Source organism: Bos grunniens, chromosome 18 (genome assembly GCF_055505025.1).
Source record: "Bos grunniens cultivar Pamir isolate PY7600 chromosome 18, Bosgru_T2T1.0, whole genome shotgun sequence".
In the NCBI taxonomy this organism is placed as follows: Eukaryota; Metazoa; Chordata; class Mammalia; order Artiodactyla; family Bovidae; genus Bos; species Bos grunniens.
The window spans coordinates 1739768-1760015 of NC_141182.1; the positions used below are offsets into that span (position 1 = coordinate 1739768).

Below are 20248 nucleotides of genomic sequence, written 5' to 3' on the forward strand. Positions count from 1 at the left end.
GGCTTAAACACGATTTCACAAGACTGCCTTTTTACTGAACCCTGAAGGTCAACTGCATTACCTCTGCCATCTGCTGCTTCCTCTGAGCTTTAGTGGCCTCAGTGTAGGCATTGTGGTCAGTCTCGATGATGATAAGGTTGTTACTTTCAGGGTGGATGACGAATTTCCTGGGTGTGTACTGCAGTGGAAAGGCTACTTGATTGAAGACAGCACCCAGCTTCTCCAACGCCAAAATCCTATGGCAAAAGGCAAGAAGTTAATATGTCACCCACTCACGACCAAGAAACTGGTGTTGAAAGGGTCAGTAAGCAGTCACAGCTCTAATATCAGCACTGGGGAACATGAAACAATACCTTTCTCATCTAGAAGATTATGCACAAGATAGGAGATCTGGGAAGGGCCTTTACTTCAGCAACAGCCATCACTGCTCACAGTGATTCCAGTTTCCCCCAGTAAAATTTCCATTAGAACCCTCAAAGATTTGTTTTATGCCTCCAATGATAAAACGATAGTAAAAAGTTAAAATCTCTTCTTGCACTGCAGTTACCCAAACATATGTATGTGCTATTTGTGTGACAGTGTTCCAAGTGAATGCCATCCTGAACGAAAATCACCTTGGCTTTAGGAAACCCACCCAATGCAGAAAGACAAGGCAACTATGAGATCTACAACCTTTGTCAAGCGGAAAGAAATGTTTATAAGTCAAATTATGTGCAAAACAAGCAGAACCCAGATGCTCTTAAAAATACAGACACTTCAAAGTGCTGAAAGAAAAAACAGCTAATTAAGAATCATTTTAAAAGAATACATTACAAAAACCAGAACATTTTCTAAAAGACTACAATTAACACATTCCAGAGCTTATCTGGTGGGTCAGTGGTAAAGAACCTACCTACCAATGCAAGAAACATGGGTTTGAACCCTGTGGTCAGGAAGATTCCCTGGAGAAGAAAATGACAACCCATTCTAGTATTCTTGCCTGGGAAATTCCATGGACAGAGCAGTCTGGCAGGCCATAGTCCATGGGGTCACAAAAGAGTTGGACACGACTTAGCAACTAAACAACATTCCACTCCCATAAATATCCAAAATACTATGGGGGGTAATGAGCAAGGTTCATTTCTTTGAAGACATTAATCAAATACTTTACCAAATTCAGACTTAAATTGAAGACAGTGGGGGAAACCACTAGACCATTCAGCTATGACCTAAATCAAATCCCTTATGATTATACAGTGGAAGTGAGAAATAGATTTAAGGGACTAGATCTGATAGACAGAGTGCATGAAGAACGATGGACAAAGGTTCGTGACATTGTACACGAGGCAGGGATCAAGACCATCGCCAAGAAAAAGAAATGCAAAAAAGCAAAATGCCTGTCTGAGGAGGCCTTACAAACAGCTGTGAAAAGAAGAGAAGCGAAAAGCAAAGGAGAAAAGGAAAGATATACCCATTTGAAAGCAGAGTTCCAAAGAATAGCAAGGAGAGATAAGAAAACCTTCCTCAGTGATCAGTGCAAAGAAATAGAGGAAAACAACAGAATGGGAAAGACTAGAGATCTCTTCAAGAAAATTAGAGATACCAAGGGAACATTTCACGCAAAGATGGGCTCGATAAAGGACATAAATGGTACGGACCTAACAGAAGCAGAAGATATTAAGAAGAGGTGGCAAGAATACACAGAAGAACTCTACAAAAAAGATCTTCACGACCCAGATAATCATGATGGTGTGATCACTCACCTAGAGCCAGACATCCCGGAATGTGAAGTCAAGTGGGCCTTAGGAAGCATCACTACGAACAAAGCTAGTGGAGGTGATGGAATTCCAGTTGAGCTATTTCAAATCCTCAAAGATGATGCTGTGAAAGTGCTGCACGTACTACGTCAGCAAATTTGGAAAACTCAGCAGTGGCCACAGGACTGGAAAAGGTCAGTTTTCATCCCAATCCCAAAGAAAGGCAATGCCAAAGAATGCTCAAACTACCGCACAATTGCACTCATCTCACACGCTAGTGAAAATTCTCCAAGCCAAAATTCTCCAAGCCAGGCTTCAGCAATACGTGAACTGTGAATTTCCAGATGTTCAAGCTGGTTTTAGAAAAGGCAGAGGAACCAGAGATCAAATTCCCAACATCTGCTGGATCATGGAAAAAGCAATAGAGTTCCAGAAAAACATCTATTTCTGCTTTATTGACTATGCCAAAGCCTTTGACTGTGTGGATCACAATGAACTGCGGAAAATTCTGAAAGAGATGGGAATACCAGACCACCTGACCTGCCTCTTGAGAAATCTGTATGCAGGTCAGGAAGCAACAGTTAGAACTGGACATGGAACAACAGACTGGTTCCAAATAGGAAAAGGAGTACGTCAAGGCTGTATATTGTCACCCTGCTTATTTGACTTATATGCAGAGTACATCATGAGAAACGCTGGACTGGAAGAAACACAAGCTGGAATCAAGATTGCCAGGCGAAGTATCAATAACCTCAGATATGCAGATGACACCACCCTTATGGTAGAAAGTGAAGAGGAACTAAAAAGCCTCTTGATGAAAGTGAAAGTGGAGAGTGAAAAAGTTGGCTTAAAGCTCAACATTCAGAAAACTAATCCAGTCCCATCACTTCATGGCAAATAGATGGGGAAACAGTGGCTGACTTTATTTTTTTGGGCTCCAAAATCACTGCAGATGGTGACTGCAGCCATGAAATTAAAAGACGCTTACTCCTTGGAAGGAAAGTTATCACCAACCTGCTGCTGCTGCTAAGTCGCTTCAGTCGTGTCCAACTCTGTGCGACCCCATAGACGGCAGCCCACCAGGCTCTACCGTCCCTGGGATTCTCCAGGCAAGAGCACTGGAGTGGGTTGCCATTTCCTTCTCCAATGCATGAAAGTGAAAAGTGAAAGTGAAGTCACTCAGTCAGCATATTAAAAAGCAGAGACATTACTTTGCCAACAAAGGTCCATCTAGTCAAGGCTATGGTTTTTCCAGTGGTCATGTATGGATGTGAGAATTGGACTATAAAGAAAGCTGAGCGCCGAAGAACTGATGCTTTTGAACTGTGGTACTGGAGAAGACTCTTGAGAGTCCCTTGGACTGCAAGGAGATCCATCCAGTCCATCCTAAAGGAGATCAGTCCTGGGTGTTCATTGGAAGGACTGATGCTGAAGCTGAAACTCCAATACTTTGGCCACTTGATGCAAAGGGCTGACTCATTTGAAAAGACTCTGATGTTGGGAAAGATTAAAGGCAGGAGGAGAAGGGGACGACAGAGGATGAGATGGTTGGATGGCATCACCGACTCAATGGATATGAGTTTGGGGAACCTTCAGGAGATGGTGATGGACAGGGAGGCCTGACGTGCTGTGGTTCATGGGGTTGCAAAGAGTCGGACATGACTAAGCGACTGAACTGAACAACTTACCAACGTGTGTGGGTTAAAAAAAAAAAAAAAAAAAAATCAACTGCTAAACAGTAAAGACTGTCATTCTGCAAGAAAAAAAAGAAAATATCTGCAAATCATGTTATCTCATAAGACAACTGTATACAGAATATAAAAGAACTCTTATAATTCCATAATAAAAAGACCAATATATATAATAATAACCCAATATACCTCACTGATGAAAATGTAAAATGGTGTAGCCACTTGGGAAAGCAGCGCAGCAATTTCTCAAAAAATTAAAACAGTTACTAGCAATTCCATTCTTGCAGGTATACACCCAAGAAAAAAGAAAACACACACACAAATAGACCCTTGTACAGGAGTGTTCACAGCAGCATTACTCATAATAGTCAACAGTGCAAGTGAGTAGTTCTGAGTGTAAGTACGACGACCAGTGGTGTTTAAACTGTGTTCTCGAGAATTCTGCTTACATGTTTCACATGCAAGACACACAGCACACAGCAGCCTTCCCTGATTTTGTTCTGGGGGGAAATGCTCTGCTGCTTTAAAAAGAAAAGTTTGAAAATCTGTGGCATTGTCAAAATTGATAGGAATCCAGGAGATTGCACATGTCAATAAAACAACTAAGAACCCATGGATGAGGCTAAGGCTGAACAGGAAGAGATGTGAGAAGCATTCCAAGAACAAGTGCAGAGATAACAAACTAGGAAGGAACATATGGAAGTGTGCAGGGAGAACAATTCTGCTGGAGAAAAAGGTACCTAAAGATGCTGAAGCTTAAAAACAGAGAGAACAGTAATGATAAAGTTCCTGAAAGCTTCTGCAAACAAATCTGGGAGTTCACCTGAGTGTAATAAGTGATTCATATACCAAGAGGCCAGAGTTCCATTGTAAACACCAATAGTTAACTAGAACATGTGAATGACACTGGTAAACCACATTAAAGGTTTAAAAAAGAAAACAAAACCAACCACCAAAATTTGACCAAGTCAAAACTGACTAGGTTATCTTCCATTTTGCAATATAGACAGTGCTCACTCCAATGTGATCAATATAAATAATCTGTCAACCAGCAAAAGGTCTAAATTAATTTTGAGCTTAATATATAAGATATAACACTGCAAATGCAAGACACAGTGAGAAAAAACAATCAGTGATTCAACAACGCCTGCTTTAACACTGATTCAACAGCATGGGCCTGGAAAACAAGGATCTTACATCTCAGAGACTGAACTACATTGCCAAATATGAAAACATGGCCCCAGAGTCTTAACAGAAGCTGAAACTCCCACACACGGAAACATGGCTACCAGGTACTCAAATCCTAAGCCCATGAAGGTCTCAATTACCACACGCCAGCCCCAGGGCAGAGTCAGCTCTCCGCCAGCCTCTAACGGGGCTTCAGCGGAGGGACTCTCTCACCTCAGGGTGTTGGTGGAGATGGCCACAATGCCCTCAGGGCACTGTTCAGAGGCGAAGCCAGAGGCAAACTCCAGGGTCTCATAAGACAGGGGCGTGAGATGGAAACGAGACTGGTAGGAATAGCTCAACCATGAGCGGCTTGACATGGCCAGCACCTGAGGAAAGAAAAACATCTCCAATAAGCTGGGGGAAAGCCCAAACATGGTATACTAACACAATTACCCTGTCCCCAGATTTCAGCATGTGCAATATCCCAAGGAATTTTAGAAACCTAAAAGGTTACCTTAAGAAAAAGATGTCTAGAGAAGAGTTAGTACAGCTTGGTATTTGCTACAAGTGCTGGCTATTAGCCAGATGACACAGCAATCACTCAATCTCCGAGCCCCGGGCTCCATGCGTGTCAAGTGAGAATACTAACACAAAGCTGGAGAGCTGCAAGGATTCAACTGCAGTAACAAGAACCAGCAGGTCCCTCAGCAACACTGATGTTCTTAACTACAAAGAACACAATGCTTGCTGGCCTCTTTCACAGTAGGTCACAATACCTATACCAGTTTACTCCTAGGTAGTAGTATCCTACATGGGAGGTTTCCAGCTAACTCTCAGTTCACTTCATTTGCTCAGCCTCAGGGCTGAAGGAATCAATATTCTAACTCACCTACAACCTAATCATGGCAGTGCCACGGAACCTCAGTTAAGAAGCTCTAGGTTAAAGGACTCAAGATTTCCTGCATGAAGGAACTGAATCAAGATAAAGCTAATGTCCAACTAACTACAACACTGGTGAATTACTGACAGCAAGATTTACGCCACAGGGCTCAGCTGATGACACTAACATCCAAAAACACTCTCTGCCCGTTTCATTACTTACTGCCTCCTGGCCTTGCATCCGGACACGAAAGAGTTTCACAGGACGGGACCCCAGGTACCTAGTGCGGGTGTCAGACAGGTCCCCAGTGACAGGGTCCAGGACCGTTCTCAGCAACACACCGTTCTAATAAAAATGAGAGAGGTGGTTAAGGCCTACCCATAACGGAAGCTTCTTTAGCTACCCTATTTCAGTTAGAAGAAAATGACTAGGTGGTTTAAATATATAGTCATCAGCCAGCCATTCATTCATTTTCCTAAACCACTCACTTAGTTACTCAGCATTTACTAAGTGAAAAGCAGTTTCCTTTCACTGTATATCCTTAAAATTTTTTACCCTTTATGTTAGACCCTTTACAATTTTAAGATACATGTACAGTTTAACATACCCATGTCTATTGTGGTCTCTAAATACCACTTCCCTTAAAAAAAATTAAGAATCCTGAGAGAAATGCCTTATTCCAATCTGAAGCAAGAATGTTCCAGATGTGTGTGGAGCACTTTCTTGTGCCAGGAGGAAGCCCCCCAAAATAGTGGGCACCTGTTAATTGGACAAAGGAGACAACTTCAGAAGGAAAATTCCCACTTTTCTAAATTGTGGCAACTTAGCATCTAAAAGAAAGACTGTGATAGTTTGATGTAAATATAAAAATCTGCAAATGTTATCTAAAATTAAAATAAAAACAAACATCTCATCAGTCTTCACTGGAGACTGCTATGGCACCAACCTCTTCCTCTAAAAATAGTGAACAAAGGGGGAAAAGTGAAGTATTTATCCAAGAACTCGGGTTTGAAGGCTGTGATGCAGTCCCCACGGCAGTGGTAGTAAACTGGATGCACCATCCAGAATCAGAAACACGCGCTCTGCCCTGGGGATGAGGAAGAACTGCGCCGTGATTTTTCGGGAGGCCAGCACATGCGTAGGATGGGAAGTAGGAAGGTCCCCAAGAAATATGATCTGGTTTCTTTTTAACAAGTTGAGACAGTTATTAAAAGAAACGTGAGGACTTCTCTGGTGGCCGAGTGGCTGAGACTGTGCTCCTGACGCATGGGGCCCGGTTTCAATCCCTGGTCAGGGAACAAGATCCCACATGCTTCAACTAAGACCTGACCCAGTCAAATAAATAATGAAATAAAATAATGTGAGAAGATTAAGCAGATAAAAACTGGACAGTTTTATGCAGATTCTGAGTAGAACCAAAAGTAAAAACATTTTTCAGAACAGAAATAAAAAGGGAGAAAATGTGAATATGGGGGTATTAGATGATATTAAGGAACTTAAATTCTGTTAAGCATAATATTAAAGCTTCAAAATACACACACACACTCCTCTGTTACAGCTACATTCTCAAATCCTTATAGATGACACTATATTGGATCTGCCTTAAAGAGAAGAAAAGGGAAAGGCAAAATGGTAACTGGTGATGGGTACATTGAGGTTCATTTCATTAGTCTAACTCCTGGGCATGTTTGAGAATTTCTAAATTAGGAAGTAAAATTAAAAAGCAGTCTCCTGGGCTAGGCAAAAAAAAAAAAAAAAAGGATATGGTCAAAACCCCTGACACTCTCTGATGCTTGGGTTCCTGCCTTTCATGCCATGAAGAGCCTAAGTGCTTTGACAACAGGGAACATCGAGGAGCCCTTTACTGCTAATGGAGCCCATCATGAACTGTGAGGCCCTCTGTATCCTTGGATTCTGAATCCACAATTCAACCAACCACAGATCAAAAATATTTCAGGGGGAAAAAAAGCAGAAAATTCCAAAAAACTAAACCTGAATTGGCTGCACACGTACAGCAACTATTTATATAGCATTTACCTTATATTAGGTAATTAAGTAATCTAGAGATGATTTAATTAAAGGTTACGAAAAAAATACACACATTATGCCATTTTACATAAGGGACTTGAGTATCCTCTGATTTTGGTATCCAAGGGAGATCCTAGAACCAACCCCAAGGATACTGAGGGACAACTGGATTATAGTCTCACAAACTGCAAACTGTGAAAACCAGAGGCAATATAGTTCTGCCCCAAAACAGTCACTGCTAAGCAATTTTACCAGACTCTATAAAATACTTTTTTTCAGGCTTGATTTCTTCTAAATTAGAGCTAAAACAAGTGGAACAGAAAGCAAAACTGATCTCTTTTCATAAGGTGGGTAACTAAAACACAGGCACAGAAAACACCTGTATTAAACAAAGCATCATGAAGAGAAGACGCCCTGACCCCAGGAGTGAGTTTCTGGATCTCTTACCTGGAGTCCAATATTCAGGTACAAGAAGCCAATAGAGCCTCTCTCCCCCAGCTCATCCTGCTTCTCAGTCCCACCCATTTCCACAATACACAAGGATTCAGGCTGGGCCGGGAGAGCCTGCATGCTCAAAGGCTGCAAACAGTCCTAAAGAGCAAAGAGAAAATAAAATACGGCAAGTGACCAACTTTGGAAAAAAACCTACCCAGAAAAATCTAATTCTTAGAAGTGAAGAACAGCTCTTTTTCGTGGACACAGAAAACCTGAGGAATGAGTTCTCAACAGGTATGGGGTCACTAGAGAACTAAACCCTAAAACAAGCTCTGGAGAGGATTGGGCTTTCTCTTTTTTTGTAGAAGTGGATAATGGTAAAACTAAATAAGCAAAGGGTACCTCTTTAAAGTCATCTAAGGCTCTTTTCTGTAAACATAGTCTTGGATTTTGCTTTTGTTTGTTTAAACTAAAAAAGAGAATCAGGACTTTAGCCAAAGAAACATTTAGTAGTCTTGGATGAGTCATTTTAAAGCACTGCAGAAGATTCCTGAGGTGTGCTGCTACAATACTCAGAAGCAGCAGAAGTGTAGATTCAGGGCCCAGCCCAGCTGATCTCAGAGAAGGACATCAAGAATGGGCCAGGTGCTCAGGTTCCAACTGGAAGATCCTTGAAATTGAGGGTGACACTCACTGAGGGGTCCAAGGAGATGATCCTGACAGTGTTGTCCACCAGCCCCACAGCCAGAAAGCGAGACCGCTGCTCTCCAGGGGGCACATTGGCCAGACTCATACACACCACATCTGCTGACATCTCCTTCCGCTCCGTGTACTCGTTCAGCTGTCCTGACTACAGGATTGAAGACAGAGAGACATCACAGACCACACCACCCCATCCCCAACTCTTGAGCCTGGGGAAGAAAGGGGGCTTGCTAAATAAGTTTTTTGCTTCCTCTCACTCTTCTTACTGTAATCGATGACCAAAAATTTCTGTACTTGAGGTTCTAAGACTGAACTCTACAGGCTAATGGCAAGCAAAATTACTGACAAGATAATCAAGAGACCTTTGACAAGTATGATGCACCACAAATTTCCTAAGCCAAACTAGCGTCAGGAAATGAAAATATATCACTGTTTATCTGTTCATAAAAAGACTCATGGGTGAAACAGAATTCAAATATGGCAGTTAGAGACAAAACATTTCAATCATAGGTACAGTTACATTATACAAGTTGGTCACATCCAGAGATTTCTTGAGAGTGTAATTAAATATACCTATCCTTCCATATATAAAAGTAAAACAAAATTTTCTGAAACTGAATCAGATTACAGAAATTAAACACACAGCAAATATCTGGTAGAAAATAGTGTGAAGGTCAGAAAAAGCATTTCATTGCTGAGACGGCATTTCATAACTCCACTTTAAGAATTAAAGACATGAAGATGTATCCCCTCCAACTCCCAGTAAAGGCCTTTCCCTCCTCATTTCTCTTTCTTGTGAATATGTAATCTAGACACCTGGACTGCAGCTCCCATCTTCACCTCTGAACCCTACACTAAGTCCCACAGTGAACGGTAAAATAACATACGGGATCCATTTCAAAATAGACCAGCTCTCCTCCTGTTAGGGCGATCACCACCTGTCGCTGGTTGACCGCACATTTCACAATTGTTTTCTTCCCAGGAGTCTTCCACTCATTGACTCGCTTGTCTGCTCGGATGTGCCGAATCCCATCAGGATACACCTAGAGGCAGTAAGAGAAAAAACCCTGACTTTAGCCATTTAGTGATTACTGATCACAAGCATGACCCTCACACCATCGGATCTGTCAGATCTAGAGGGACTGCATTTGAAGCACCAGTTAGGTCAATGTGAGTTTAGGGGTCCCAGGCAAAGTTAACTTCAAAAAAGTTCATGTTTCGCAGCATTAATTTCAAAGAAGTTCAAAGCTCATTAATGTGAAGCCAGCAACCAACACCACAATGAAGTCAGAGAAAGGACAAAGTACAGGAAGCAGGTAAGTGGCTCTCTGAGAATCCTCACCTGCACCAAGGCATCATCCCCTAGCAAGGAGCAGGACAAGGTAGGGGTGGTGCCCAGAAACCCAGAGTCCGTCACTTCTTCTACAGTCTCTCCGATGGACAACACCAGTGTGGCATTCACGAAGGACACAATGATGTAGGCATCAAACTCATCTGAAAAGCAGAGAGAAGAAAGAAGTTGGTTAGCTAAGAATTCATTAGCTACAAAGCCAAATGAGACACACTAAGCATTCTCTTCAGAAGCCTTCCAAGGCACTTCTTCAATGTGGAGTCATCACACTCATGTGGCAAACAGCGTAGGATGATCCGAAAGATAATTAATGGTCGTAACGGCCTACAGATGTACTTTGCTTCCTTAAATGGCTGAACAGTTAATAGAGTACACATGCCCACATCTAATACCTTGCAAAACTAATATTTTCCTGAGAACTTTGCTAGAAAAATGCAAGAGGACCAAGTAAGAGGAAGTTTTGAATACTACAATATTTTTGCATTCAAAATTTCTTTGTATTCAATTCAATATGTATTGAAGGTAGAGCTTCTTTCAGATGCCAGTCACAATCCATTAAATACTCCCTATAACCAAAAAAGGTCTCCCTCTTTTTCTGAAAGAATCTTACACAGGAACATAAGACCTAATGAATAAAACAGTGACTATTTTAGCCTCCATGAGACTGAGTCATTCTCAGATACGGAGTTAGAAACTGAGAATCCTAGGATGCCCCAATAGGAATGATGTAAGAACACTGGATAACCAGGAAGAGGGGTGGCGGTGGGGGGAGGTAGCTTATATTGTCAGCCCTTGACCTCTCTAGCTTTTCATATTTAAAATCCTAATGGTTCAGTGGTCACAAGCAATCCAATTAGAATCTGCTTTTCATTTAATAAAATGTATTTGGATAAATAAACACCAATCAGTTCTGAAAGGAGGTCAGAGGCATATAAGCAACCCCAAAAGTTTCTCATGTACATCCCATAGTTAAAAGCTATTTCCTACACATTCCACCCCACAATATAAAACAATTTCCGTGTGTGTCTCCCAAATCTAGAACAATGTTTGGCATAAAGCTTGATAAATGCTGAACAAATGTACATTCATTTTTTTGAAAGATGAATTAAGATTTTCCTACATTTTGTGTTCAATTTCCCTCTTCCTGCCCCCTTCACACAGAAAACAGGCAAGCGAGGGACAGAACGCCAAGTAGGCAAGGTAGTAGACTGGGGTGGCTAACTCACTCTTAGCAGAAGCAGTGAAAACTTGCTGGAGCCCTTGTTAGAGCCCAACACGATATGCCTGGTCCATCTCACTCACATCAAGGACACAGTTTGGATTCTGATTACTCCAAAGGTGGTTCTGCTTAACTAAGATTATTCAGTAAGTTCAGCAGAATAGTGTTCTTTACAAAAGGGGCCATATGCAAATGAATTGGCCAAAAAAATTCATTCAGGTTTTTCAGTAATATCTTACAGAAAAATCTGAACAAACTTTTGACCAACCTAGTATTACTGGTGTGACCTATAGTAGCATTCTGAATTAGCAGGATGTAAAATCAATCTCATGATGTACTCTGCATATAAGTCAAATAAGCAGGGTGACAATATACAGCCTTGACGTACTCCTTTTCCTATTTGGAACCAGTCTGTTGTTCCATGTCCAGTTCTAACTGTTGCTTCCTGACCTGCATATAGGTTTCTCAGGAGGCAGGTCAGGTGGTCTGGTATTACCATCTCTTTCAGAATTTTCCACAGTGTATTGTGATCCACACAGTCAAAGGCTTTGGCATAGTCAATAAAGCAGAAATAGATGTTTTTCTGGAACTCTATTGCTTTTTCGATGATCCAGCAGATGTTGGGAATTTGATCTCTGGTTCCTCTGCCTTTTCTAAAAACAGCTTGAACATCTGGAAGTTCACGGTTCCAGAATTGATGTTTTTGAACTGTGGTGTTGGAGAAGACTCTTGAGAGTCCCTTGGACTGCAAGGAGATCCAACCAGTCCATCCTAAAGATCAGTCCTGGGTATTCATTGGAAGGACTGATGCTGAAGCTGAAACTCCAACACTTTGGCCACCTGATGCGAAGAGCTGACTCATGTGAAAAGACCCTGATGCTGGGAGGGATTAGGGGTAGGAGGAGAAGGGGACAACAGAGGATGAGATGGCTGGATGGCATCACCGACTCAACGGACATGAGTTTGAGTGAACTCTGGGAGTTGGTGATGGACAGGGAGGCCTGGCGTGCTGCAATTCATGGGGTCGCAAAGAGTCAGACACGACTGAGTGAGTAAACTGAACTGAACTGAAAATCAATCTAGTAGATGGCAATCAGCATTTTAAAATATAAACATATAGAAATAAATATAACTTATAATTTGTTAAGGGTTGAGTACTGTCCTGCAAAATGTTTGCTTCAATTAATAACACGTGTGCACGGAATGAGTGGCTGAAAGACAAGAATCAAAGATCTTTCCCAATGGGTATAATCTTAATGGCTACACCAGGAATCCAGAGGAATGGTTCAATTTCCAAATCACATGAAGTAACACTGGACAAGCAGGTAACTGGTTTTAGATTATTTCACAGGCCTGGGGACACCTTATAAAATTGCTCTGTAAAACTGTATTGTTCATCATCTTAAAATACTGAGCACAGACATGGCCATCCCTGAAGTGGATGTCTTAACAGCTTACAATAAAACCACCATCAGTTTCTAAGCAACACCAAACTTGAAAGCTTTACTCCAGCTCTATTTTTAAACTGGAAATCTCTGGTGTGAAAGTTAACAGGAATTGCTTAATTTTAACATTATATAAATAGTGTCCTTTCCCACGTTCTCAACACTGAAACTTTCTATCTCAAAAGCTATGCCAGAGCAAATTAAAGCCAAACAATAAAGGGCTAAAACTGGGCAGGATTTCAGCTTCTTCCTTCAGTCAAGGGAAGAGGGTCTCCAGAAAAGAAACCACACATTTTTAACCTACATGCAGAGACTGAGGGGAGTGACGAAAAGCAGCAGCCTGCGTCCTTATCCTCCCCTCTCTGACTCAAGGCCCCAGACTGCTCAGGTATAAAAATAAAGAGATGCTCGGTGGTCTGGGTCTTATGTTTGCTGGGCAGTTCAACAAGCAGCAGAGCAATGACTGCTATCTGAAAGCTGCAAATATCCACTTCCTATGAATACTAAGCACACTGAGACGTCTATCCTTTCCATCCTACGACCAGGAGAACCAGAAGCAGATAGCAGCTCTTGGGTCCTAGGCAGGTTTTAGGTTAAAAGTTGGACTTGAAAACAAAATAAAGATTCAGTCAAGGCAAATGCCAATGAACTATTAAGTCTATGTTGCCTTCTTTCAGAGGTTTCAAGTTTCATATAAAACACTATTAGTTCCTTTCTCACTGAAGAATCTATTTCAGTATTAGACTGCATCTCTGTCTCAGGTTAAGTGGGACTTCTGTCTCAGCACTGCGGAATCAGCCCACAGAAGAGGGGATGTGCCCTTCTTTCTCTTGTCCTAGTATCTCAGGCTCAACAAAGCCCACTCCAAGAGAAGAGTGAGTGACAACCGAGATGACCGAGGCCTTCAACATCTCATTCTCACTCCATATTCAGACTACTCAGTATTTGTCTTGCCTCAGCACAGGCCTCACTAGACTCAAAAGAAAAAAGCGGGGGCTTGCTCCAGGGCCCAATCTTTCAGTTACACATGGAACATATAAAAACATCAAGGGAGAGTATGAAGTTAAGATTTTCTAGCTATAGGCCCTTTTGGCTTAATGGGAAGCAAATTAATCCTATGTTCTACATTCTGTGGGAGAAAGTGACTCCTGCCTCAGACTGTTTAACACACTGGCAGATGGGTGTGCACTACCACAGTGCACATGGACAGCAAACTGCACAGTTACCCTCTGAGAGATGCCAGCAGGGCAGCCTCAGTATTTTGTGCAACTCCCTCTCCCTGGGTAAACTCTAAGACCCCACGGTAGACCCTAGCGATAGGTACACACCTGTGGTGATCAGCACCTTCACCAGCCACCTGTGGAAGAGAAAAAAAGGCTTGGTATTGGTAGTGTGCATCACCAAGTACCAGCCAAGGTTAGTAGTTGCCTGGAAGACTACATGCCATGTCCACATGTGTGGACATGTGGAATAGTAACTTAGGAAATCTGGAAAGAGAATGAACCGAGAACTTGACCTCTTTTATGGGTGAAAACCCAAATTATAGATCCTAAAGAGTAAAATTTATCACGATTTAATAATTTCCTAGATTTTGGTATTTAGAGGAGAAAACATTTTAGCTACAAGTTCCACCATGCAATATACCGCTTATCACTAACTTATCAAACATCACCCCCAAAGCCTTTCCTGATTCTCAAACACATGCCTCTTCCCTCTCCTCTAACCCAGCCTGGCAACACACACGTGCCTTTCACCATATCAGAACACACAATAGTTCTGTATACTTCTTTTTTAGATGACTGCTCTGAGAATACAATCCTATCTTAATTACAAGGCAGCAGGATGAGAATACTGAACTTGTCCTAGGAAACCAAAATGACCCAGACTCACTCAGTCAAATGAACACTGGGTTGAGATTCGAGACAAAGCTTTCAGTCTCTATTACCTATGTGCTCTATGTTGAGACAGTCAACAACTGTGATTTTCAGCCTTTTTCAAAAAAATGAGGAGTAACTTTCCTGCAAATCTAAATCGATTTTACAATAAAGTTTAATAAAACAAAAAACACGAAAAAAAGGAGCACACTAGGTTTTATCACAAAGGCTCTTTCTAATTCAAACAGTCTAGGCAATTTTCAAGAGCCTTCATATCAACCAGCCCCCAAGCTAAAGGTGAACATCAACTCTGACCAGTTTATGACCACTTTATGAAGACAATACCAAAACTGGGGAAATCTTTTAAAACCAATCATCTAATAAATACCTTCTCAGCTAAAATGAACCTACTGATTTCCTATTCACTTTTTTCTTTCTACTCAGATAGGATTCCAATGCCCACATGAAGATTAAATTCACTGTGTATTCTATTAATAGAAAGAGGTTTCCCTCCTACACATTTCCCAGCTCCCTTAAACTTGTTCCATACAACCAAAACATCTAAAAAGCAGGAAGATTTCCAGCTGTTTTCTTGAAAAAGCTTTGCATTCTGGCCAGTTTCACATTCCTGAGGGAACAAGAGGAAAATGAGGTCTAGGAATAGAAATGACCTACCATCCCAAAGAATCAAAGGGAAAATGAGAACTGAGTTTTATTTCTAAGAGACTGAAATTCCGTTGTCACAAGACTTTTCTGCTGTTGCATTAATATGCATTTTCACATAACTTTCAAAGTTTTAGGATGAGGTGACCATTTTTATTCAGGAGCTCAGCCTTCCTCTTTCTTCCATCCCTCCTTTTCCACTCAGCCTAAAATTCTGCTTCAATCAACCTCCACTTTCCCTCAAACACAACTACTACACCTATTGAAGAGAATAGTAACAAACCTCTTAATATCCAGAATACCTCAATTTCACTGTGATTTCAACACAATAGGAGAAAACATCATAGAAGAAGCAAAAACTTTTCCTTACATCATACCTCTAACACATATGGAAAGAGTACCTTAATGATGAATATAATCAAAGAACCGACATGTGACAGCTCTATGATACTGAAGTGTGTATGCACTGAGTGTGAACAGCCACCCTGTGTGCCTCTTACCCATGTGTACAAAATGTAGTACGTGACAGCATCGTGATTGGGAGCCTCAAAAACATGGTGTTGAGTCATAAAAAGTCTCTAGTATATGAAATGACATAGAAGTATTATGAATGCAGCCTCTTCAGCTTCTACTGTCAGTGGCACCTGGACCCTCATTCAGACCTCTGGGAAAGGGCTGCTTACCTTCAATGTGCCGACGCACTGTCCAGACGGCGTTGGGGTTACCGGGAAGCTCTGAGACAGCCATTTCTGATACCTGACAGGAAAGGAGACAAACCACAGACCCACTGAGCGTGAAACTCAGCTCCTTGCTTACAATCACACTAGATAATACAGTCCCTATAATATAGCAGTGCTCACAGTGTACACTGGATTAAAACACTGGAACCAAGTAGTCAAACAGAACATTAAGAACCAAAAGGCTAGAGGTACTGTCAATTCCCAAAACTGACTTCAGCAAGCAGTGATGGAACACCTAGGATAGCTGCTGCAGCCAGGCCAAACGCTTCCTTTTAAGTATAACGTGCCTGCATCCCCCACAAAAAGCAAGCATGTGGGAATCAAACAGTCCATCTCAATTAGCATCCTTTCCTTCCCTTTGCTCCCCTAAGGCGAAATTCCACGTCTCTTCACCAAACAATTCAAACGCCACATCCTTTAGAAAAAAATCTTCCCTTATTTTCTGAGCTGGCAGTCATCTCTCCCTCCTGTAAGTTTTCAGAGGAATCACAATCATCACCGCTTAGGACACTTATCTGAAAGTAATCTGAGGAACTGTTTTGTCCTTCCTACTTGATTTTTATGCCCCTTAATGTCAGAGTCAAGACTCCTCTGAATGTCGTATAGACTTTCAAATGGAATAAATAAAATATGTAAGATAAACTCAAAATGATCTAGAGGAGAAAACAAGGTGTGGACTAAACATTAACTGTCTATAGTATCCTTGCAATTCTTCTGTAAATCTAAGACTACCTAAGATAAAAATTTTATTAAATTATTTTTAAATGATCTAGAGATAAAAAGCAAGGCAGCCTATCATAATGTGCAATTAAACAGTGGAACTACATTTTATAGGAAGAACTCAAGAATATATATGAAAGGCATTTTATTTTATCCTTTTGTTGGTTTTATCTATGTAATGGTAGCAGGAGTACCTGATCATGGTACAGGACAATCTTGGGTAACTTCACAATCAATAAAATCTAAATGTCAAGTACGCTACACTATCTGACAGTGACTCTGCTCAACTGAGACCATAATCTAGCTGAACAAGATTCAACAAACAGATACACAGGAACAAAACAATGTCTAGCAATTTAAAAAATATTTTTGCATAACAGATTTTTAAAAATAGAATTAGAAAAAATTAGGAGGCAGCAGAGGACTCAAAAACAATGATTCTTCATCAGGTTCTTTATCTCGCAACACCGTACACAAAGTTTTGTTAATGCATGTATGCATTTTTTTGTGTGTGAGTGCTTACTTTAACCAGATGATAACTGGGATCCAATGAGCAGCAAGTAACTTATCAAGAACTATTGGTCTAAATTAGGTTCAAGTCATTGAAATTTTGGTGACTTGATGAATATTCGAGCAGTCAAAACTTTTTAAATCCCCCGAGACAGAGATATTAATAGCTAACGTTTATTGAACAGTTACTATACGCCAGAACTTGAGCAAGTGCTTCATCTGCATTCTCATTTAATTCCTACAGCAATCCTTAAGGCAGATGCTATGAAGCCCATTTTATAGAAGAGGAAACAAAAGCTTAGTAACAGCTATTAAGCAGAGCCAAAATTCAAAACAAAGGTCCCCTTGCCTGTGTTCCAATAAAAATTTACAAAAAACAGGCAGTGGGCCTCTAAGAGCCTGGAGTTTGCCAACCCCAACTGCTAAAAGTAACTGCCATAGGAAGATTTATTTCCAACAAAATCAAGCCCAGGGCTTGCTAAGATGCATCGACACAAGAACCATGATGAGAAAAGGATATGGGATTTGAGAAGATAATTTTGAATGTCCATTTCACCTAAAATGTTCAACAATAAAGGATTCATTAAATAAATTCTGATCCACCCACTGTGGAGGTATATTGCAAAAACATTAAAAATTGTACAACTTAAAAGCACATAGTAATAAGAAATAAACTTAGTAAGATACAAATATATACATACTGTATTTAACATAGTTAAAAATATAAGTATCTAAAAACTATGCAGAAGGATCAAGACTAAAATGAGACGCAGTAAAATGTGCCATGCAGACTTCCCAACCTACACACTGTGGTGAGTGAGCCTGGAATTAATAGGCATTTTCCCCTTTGATATCCACTTGCCAAATTTTTAAAGTGCCTATTGTGTTAACATGTTAATGATTAGGAAATTTAAACTGTAAACTTTATGGAAACAGGTAAAGAGGAAAACATTTTTGTTTCATATAAACATTGAATACATCTTTGATATCAGAATAAAGCCTTAGGCTGCTTTGCTAGCACTTCCCTCCAAACCCTGCATATGATCTATAAATTCCAATCTTACCTCAAGTCCATGCCTTAAGACTCTCAGAGATGACCGTGGTCCCCTACCACAGGCCACATATAGCTGGGGAGTGTCTTCATTGGCCAGATCAGCTATCTGCACAAAGAAAAGGGGGGGAAATGTCTACTTGTGCTACTTTCCCACACACAAACTTGATTATTCTCAGGGAGACAAACCACTTTTTTAGTTTATTAGGCTTAAATATTACTACTGGCCCTGGGCACATGGAGTGAAAAAAAGACCCAATGTCCCGAAACGCAAGCAGTTTGAAGCAGCAAGTTTTACGAACATAAAAAGCTTTTATCAGTTCTTTGTTTTGGTCACACAGCACGTGGGATCTTAGTTCCCTGAACAGGGATGGAACTTGTGCCCCCTGCAGTAGAAATGTAGAGTCTTAACCACTTTAAGCCCAAGGATTTATGTAAAGTTTTTAACCCCCCAACTGCCTTCAGCTGCTTCACCCTTATACCCTGGCGAGTCCACAGACATGCTGCTGAACCTCTTTAGGCTATGAGGTTAATTTAAATTAAAACTTTAAACTCATTCATACTCAAAAACAGTTGGTTAGCACTGCTCATTATGGAGTGACTGGAAAGATCTGCACCTGGCAAAACAAAATGGGAGAGAGGCTGTCCAATTCATCAACCAACACAAGGTTTTTCAGTGGTCTTGGCTGAAAGAAGAATGTGTCTCCTTCTTCTAGAGGCATGGCAGATGAAAACTCAGGTTCTTCATCATCATCTCCAAGATGTGCGATTTGATATAAGTAACTAGGGAGAAGCAAAGATTTCAGGTAAAATATTTTCTGTCCGATGTACATTATAAATATAATTAACACTTACATATGTTATACGTGAACCAAATGAGATTAACTGTGATAACCATTTCATGATGTATATAAGTCAAATCATTATGCTGCACACCTTAAACTTATACAGTGCTGTATTTCAATTTTATCTCTGTAAAACTGGAAGAAAAAAAGCCAATAAGCATTTAAAAAGTACATTTTCTGAAGATGTCTGCCATCAACATAATGCTCATAAATCACTTTAATATTGAGTTGGCATCTATAGTTTGAGATCTCTGCTTATTGACTAGGGTTTTCTGTATCTTTAAGAACAGGGTACATACCCAATATTTGCACACCAGCGTCCAATACTGCATTACTCTCAACAGCCAAAAGGTGGAAAGAACCCAGGTGTCCATTAACAGGTAAATAATACATGGTACATACATATAGTGGGTTATTATTGATAGATAAGAAGAATATAGAGCTGACACATGAACTCTGAAACTATGCTACATGAAATGATGAGCCGGACAGAAGGGTGAACGTGTGAGTGCACTCAGGTCCCCAGTGCTGAGGGCCACGAGGAGAGACTCCTTAATGGGCATACGGGTTCAGTCCGGAGTGATAAAAGAAAGTTTGGAAAAATAGTAGCAACGGTTATACAACACTGCAAATGTAATTAATGCCACCAAATTGAACATGTTAAAATGACGAATTTTGTCATACATATTTTACCACAAAAAGAGATAATGGGTGCTAAAAAATATGAATGTTTAAGACCTATTTATTGATAAAGAAAAATATTTATTATTATTCACTACTATATAAAAATATGTAACTTACAAAACACTATACATTATCATTTTTATACAAAGATTTAAATATATATATATACAGGAAGGCTACACACACAAAAAAATGGTATCTTTCGGCAGGATTACAAGAGAATTTTTGCTTATATGCACTTTCCTAACTTTTCTACAATGGAAATTCCTTGTTAAGAAAACTAAAAAATTAGAAATGGGTGAAAATACTCATAACAATAGGCTAGGTTATAAACAGCGAGACAAAACAGGTATAAATTGGGAAAAGGAATAATAAAAAGACAGTTGGAATAAGCTCCATGAGGATGAGTTAAGGACATAAAGAAAGGGAAAACAACTATAGAAACGGCAAAACTGGAATAGAATCACAGAATTTTAGACGACATTTTCATTTTCATCACACAGA

The 20248-nt window shown here is 40.4% G+C and overlaps 1 protein-coding gene across 2 annotated transcripts in view; it reads right to left on the reverse strand.

Annotated features, from left to right (window-relative positions):
- Window positions 1-20248, reverse strand: part of SF3B3 (splicing factor 3b subunit 3) — a 38939-nt gene that overhangs the window by 6046 nt on the left and 12645 nt on the right. For both annotated transcript variants that reach the window (XR_015145230.1, XM_086349769.1), the window contains exons 9-18: window positions 18833-18998; window positions 18229-18324; window positions 15878-15950; window positions 9985-10136; window positions 9530-9685; window positions 8635-8790; window positions 7953-8096; window positions 5700-5822; window positions 4829-4983; window positions 62-236 (exon numbers count right to left, since the gene is read on the reverse strand). Coding sequence is in view for 1 of the 2 variants with exons in the window: in XM_086349769.1 (XP_086205895.1) it covers window positions 62-236; window positions 4829-4983; window positions 5700-5822; window positions 7953-8096; window positions 8635-8790; window positions 9530-9685; window positions 9985-10136; window positions 15878-15950; window positions 18229-18324; window positions 18833-18998 (1396 nt within the window). In the remaining variant the exon portion in view is untranslated. The remainder of the gene's footprint in view (window positions 1-61; window positions 237-4828; window positions 4984-5699; window positions 5823-7952; window positions 8097-8634; window positions 8791-9529; window positions 9686-9984; window positions 10137-15877; window positions 15951-18228; window positions 18325-18832; window positions 18999-20248) is intronic.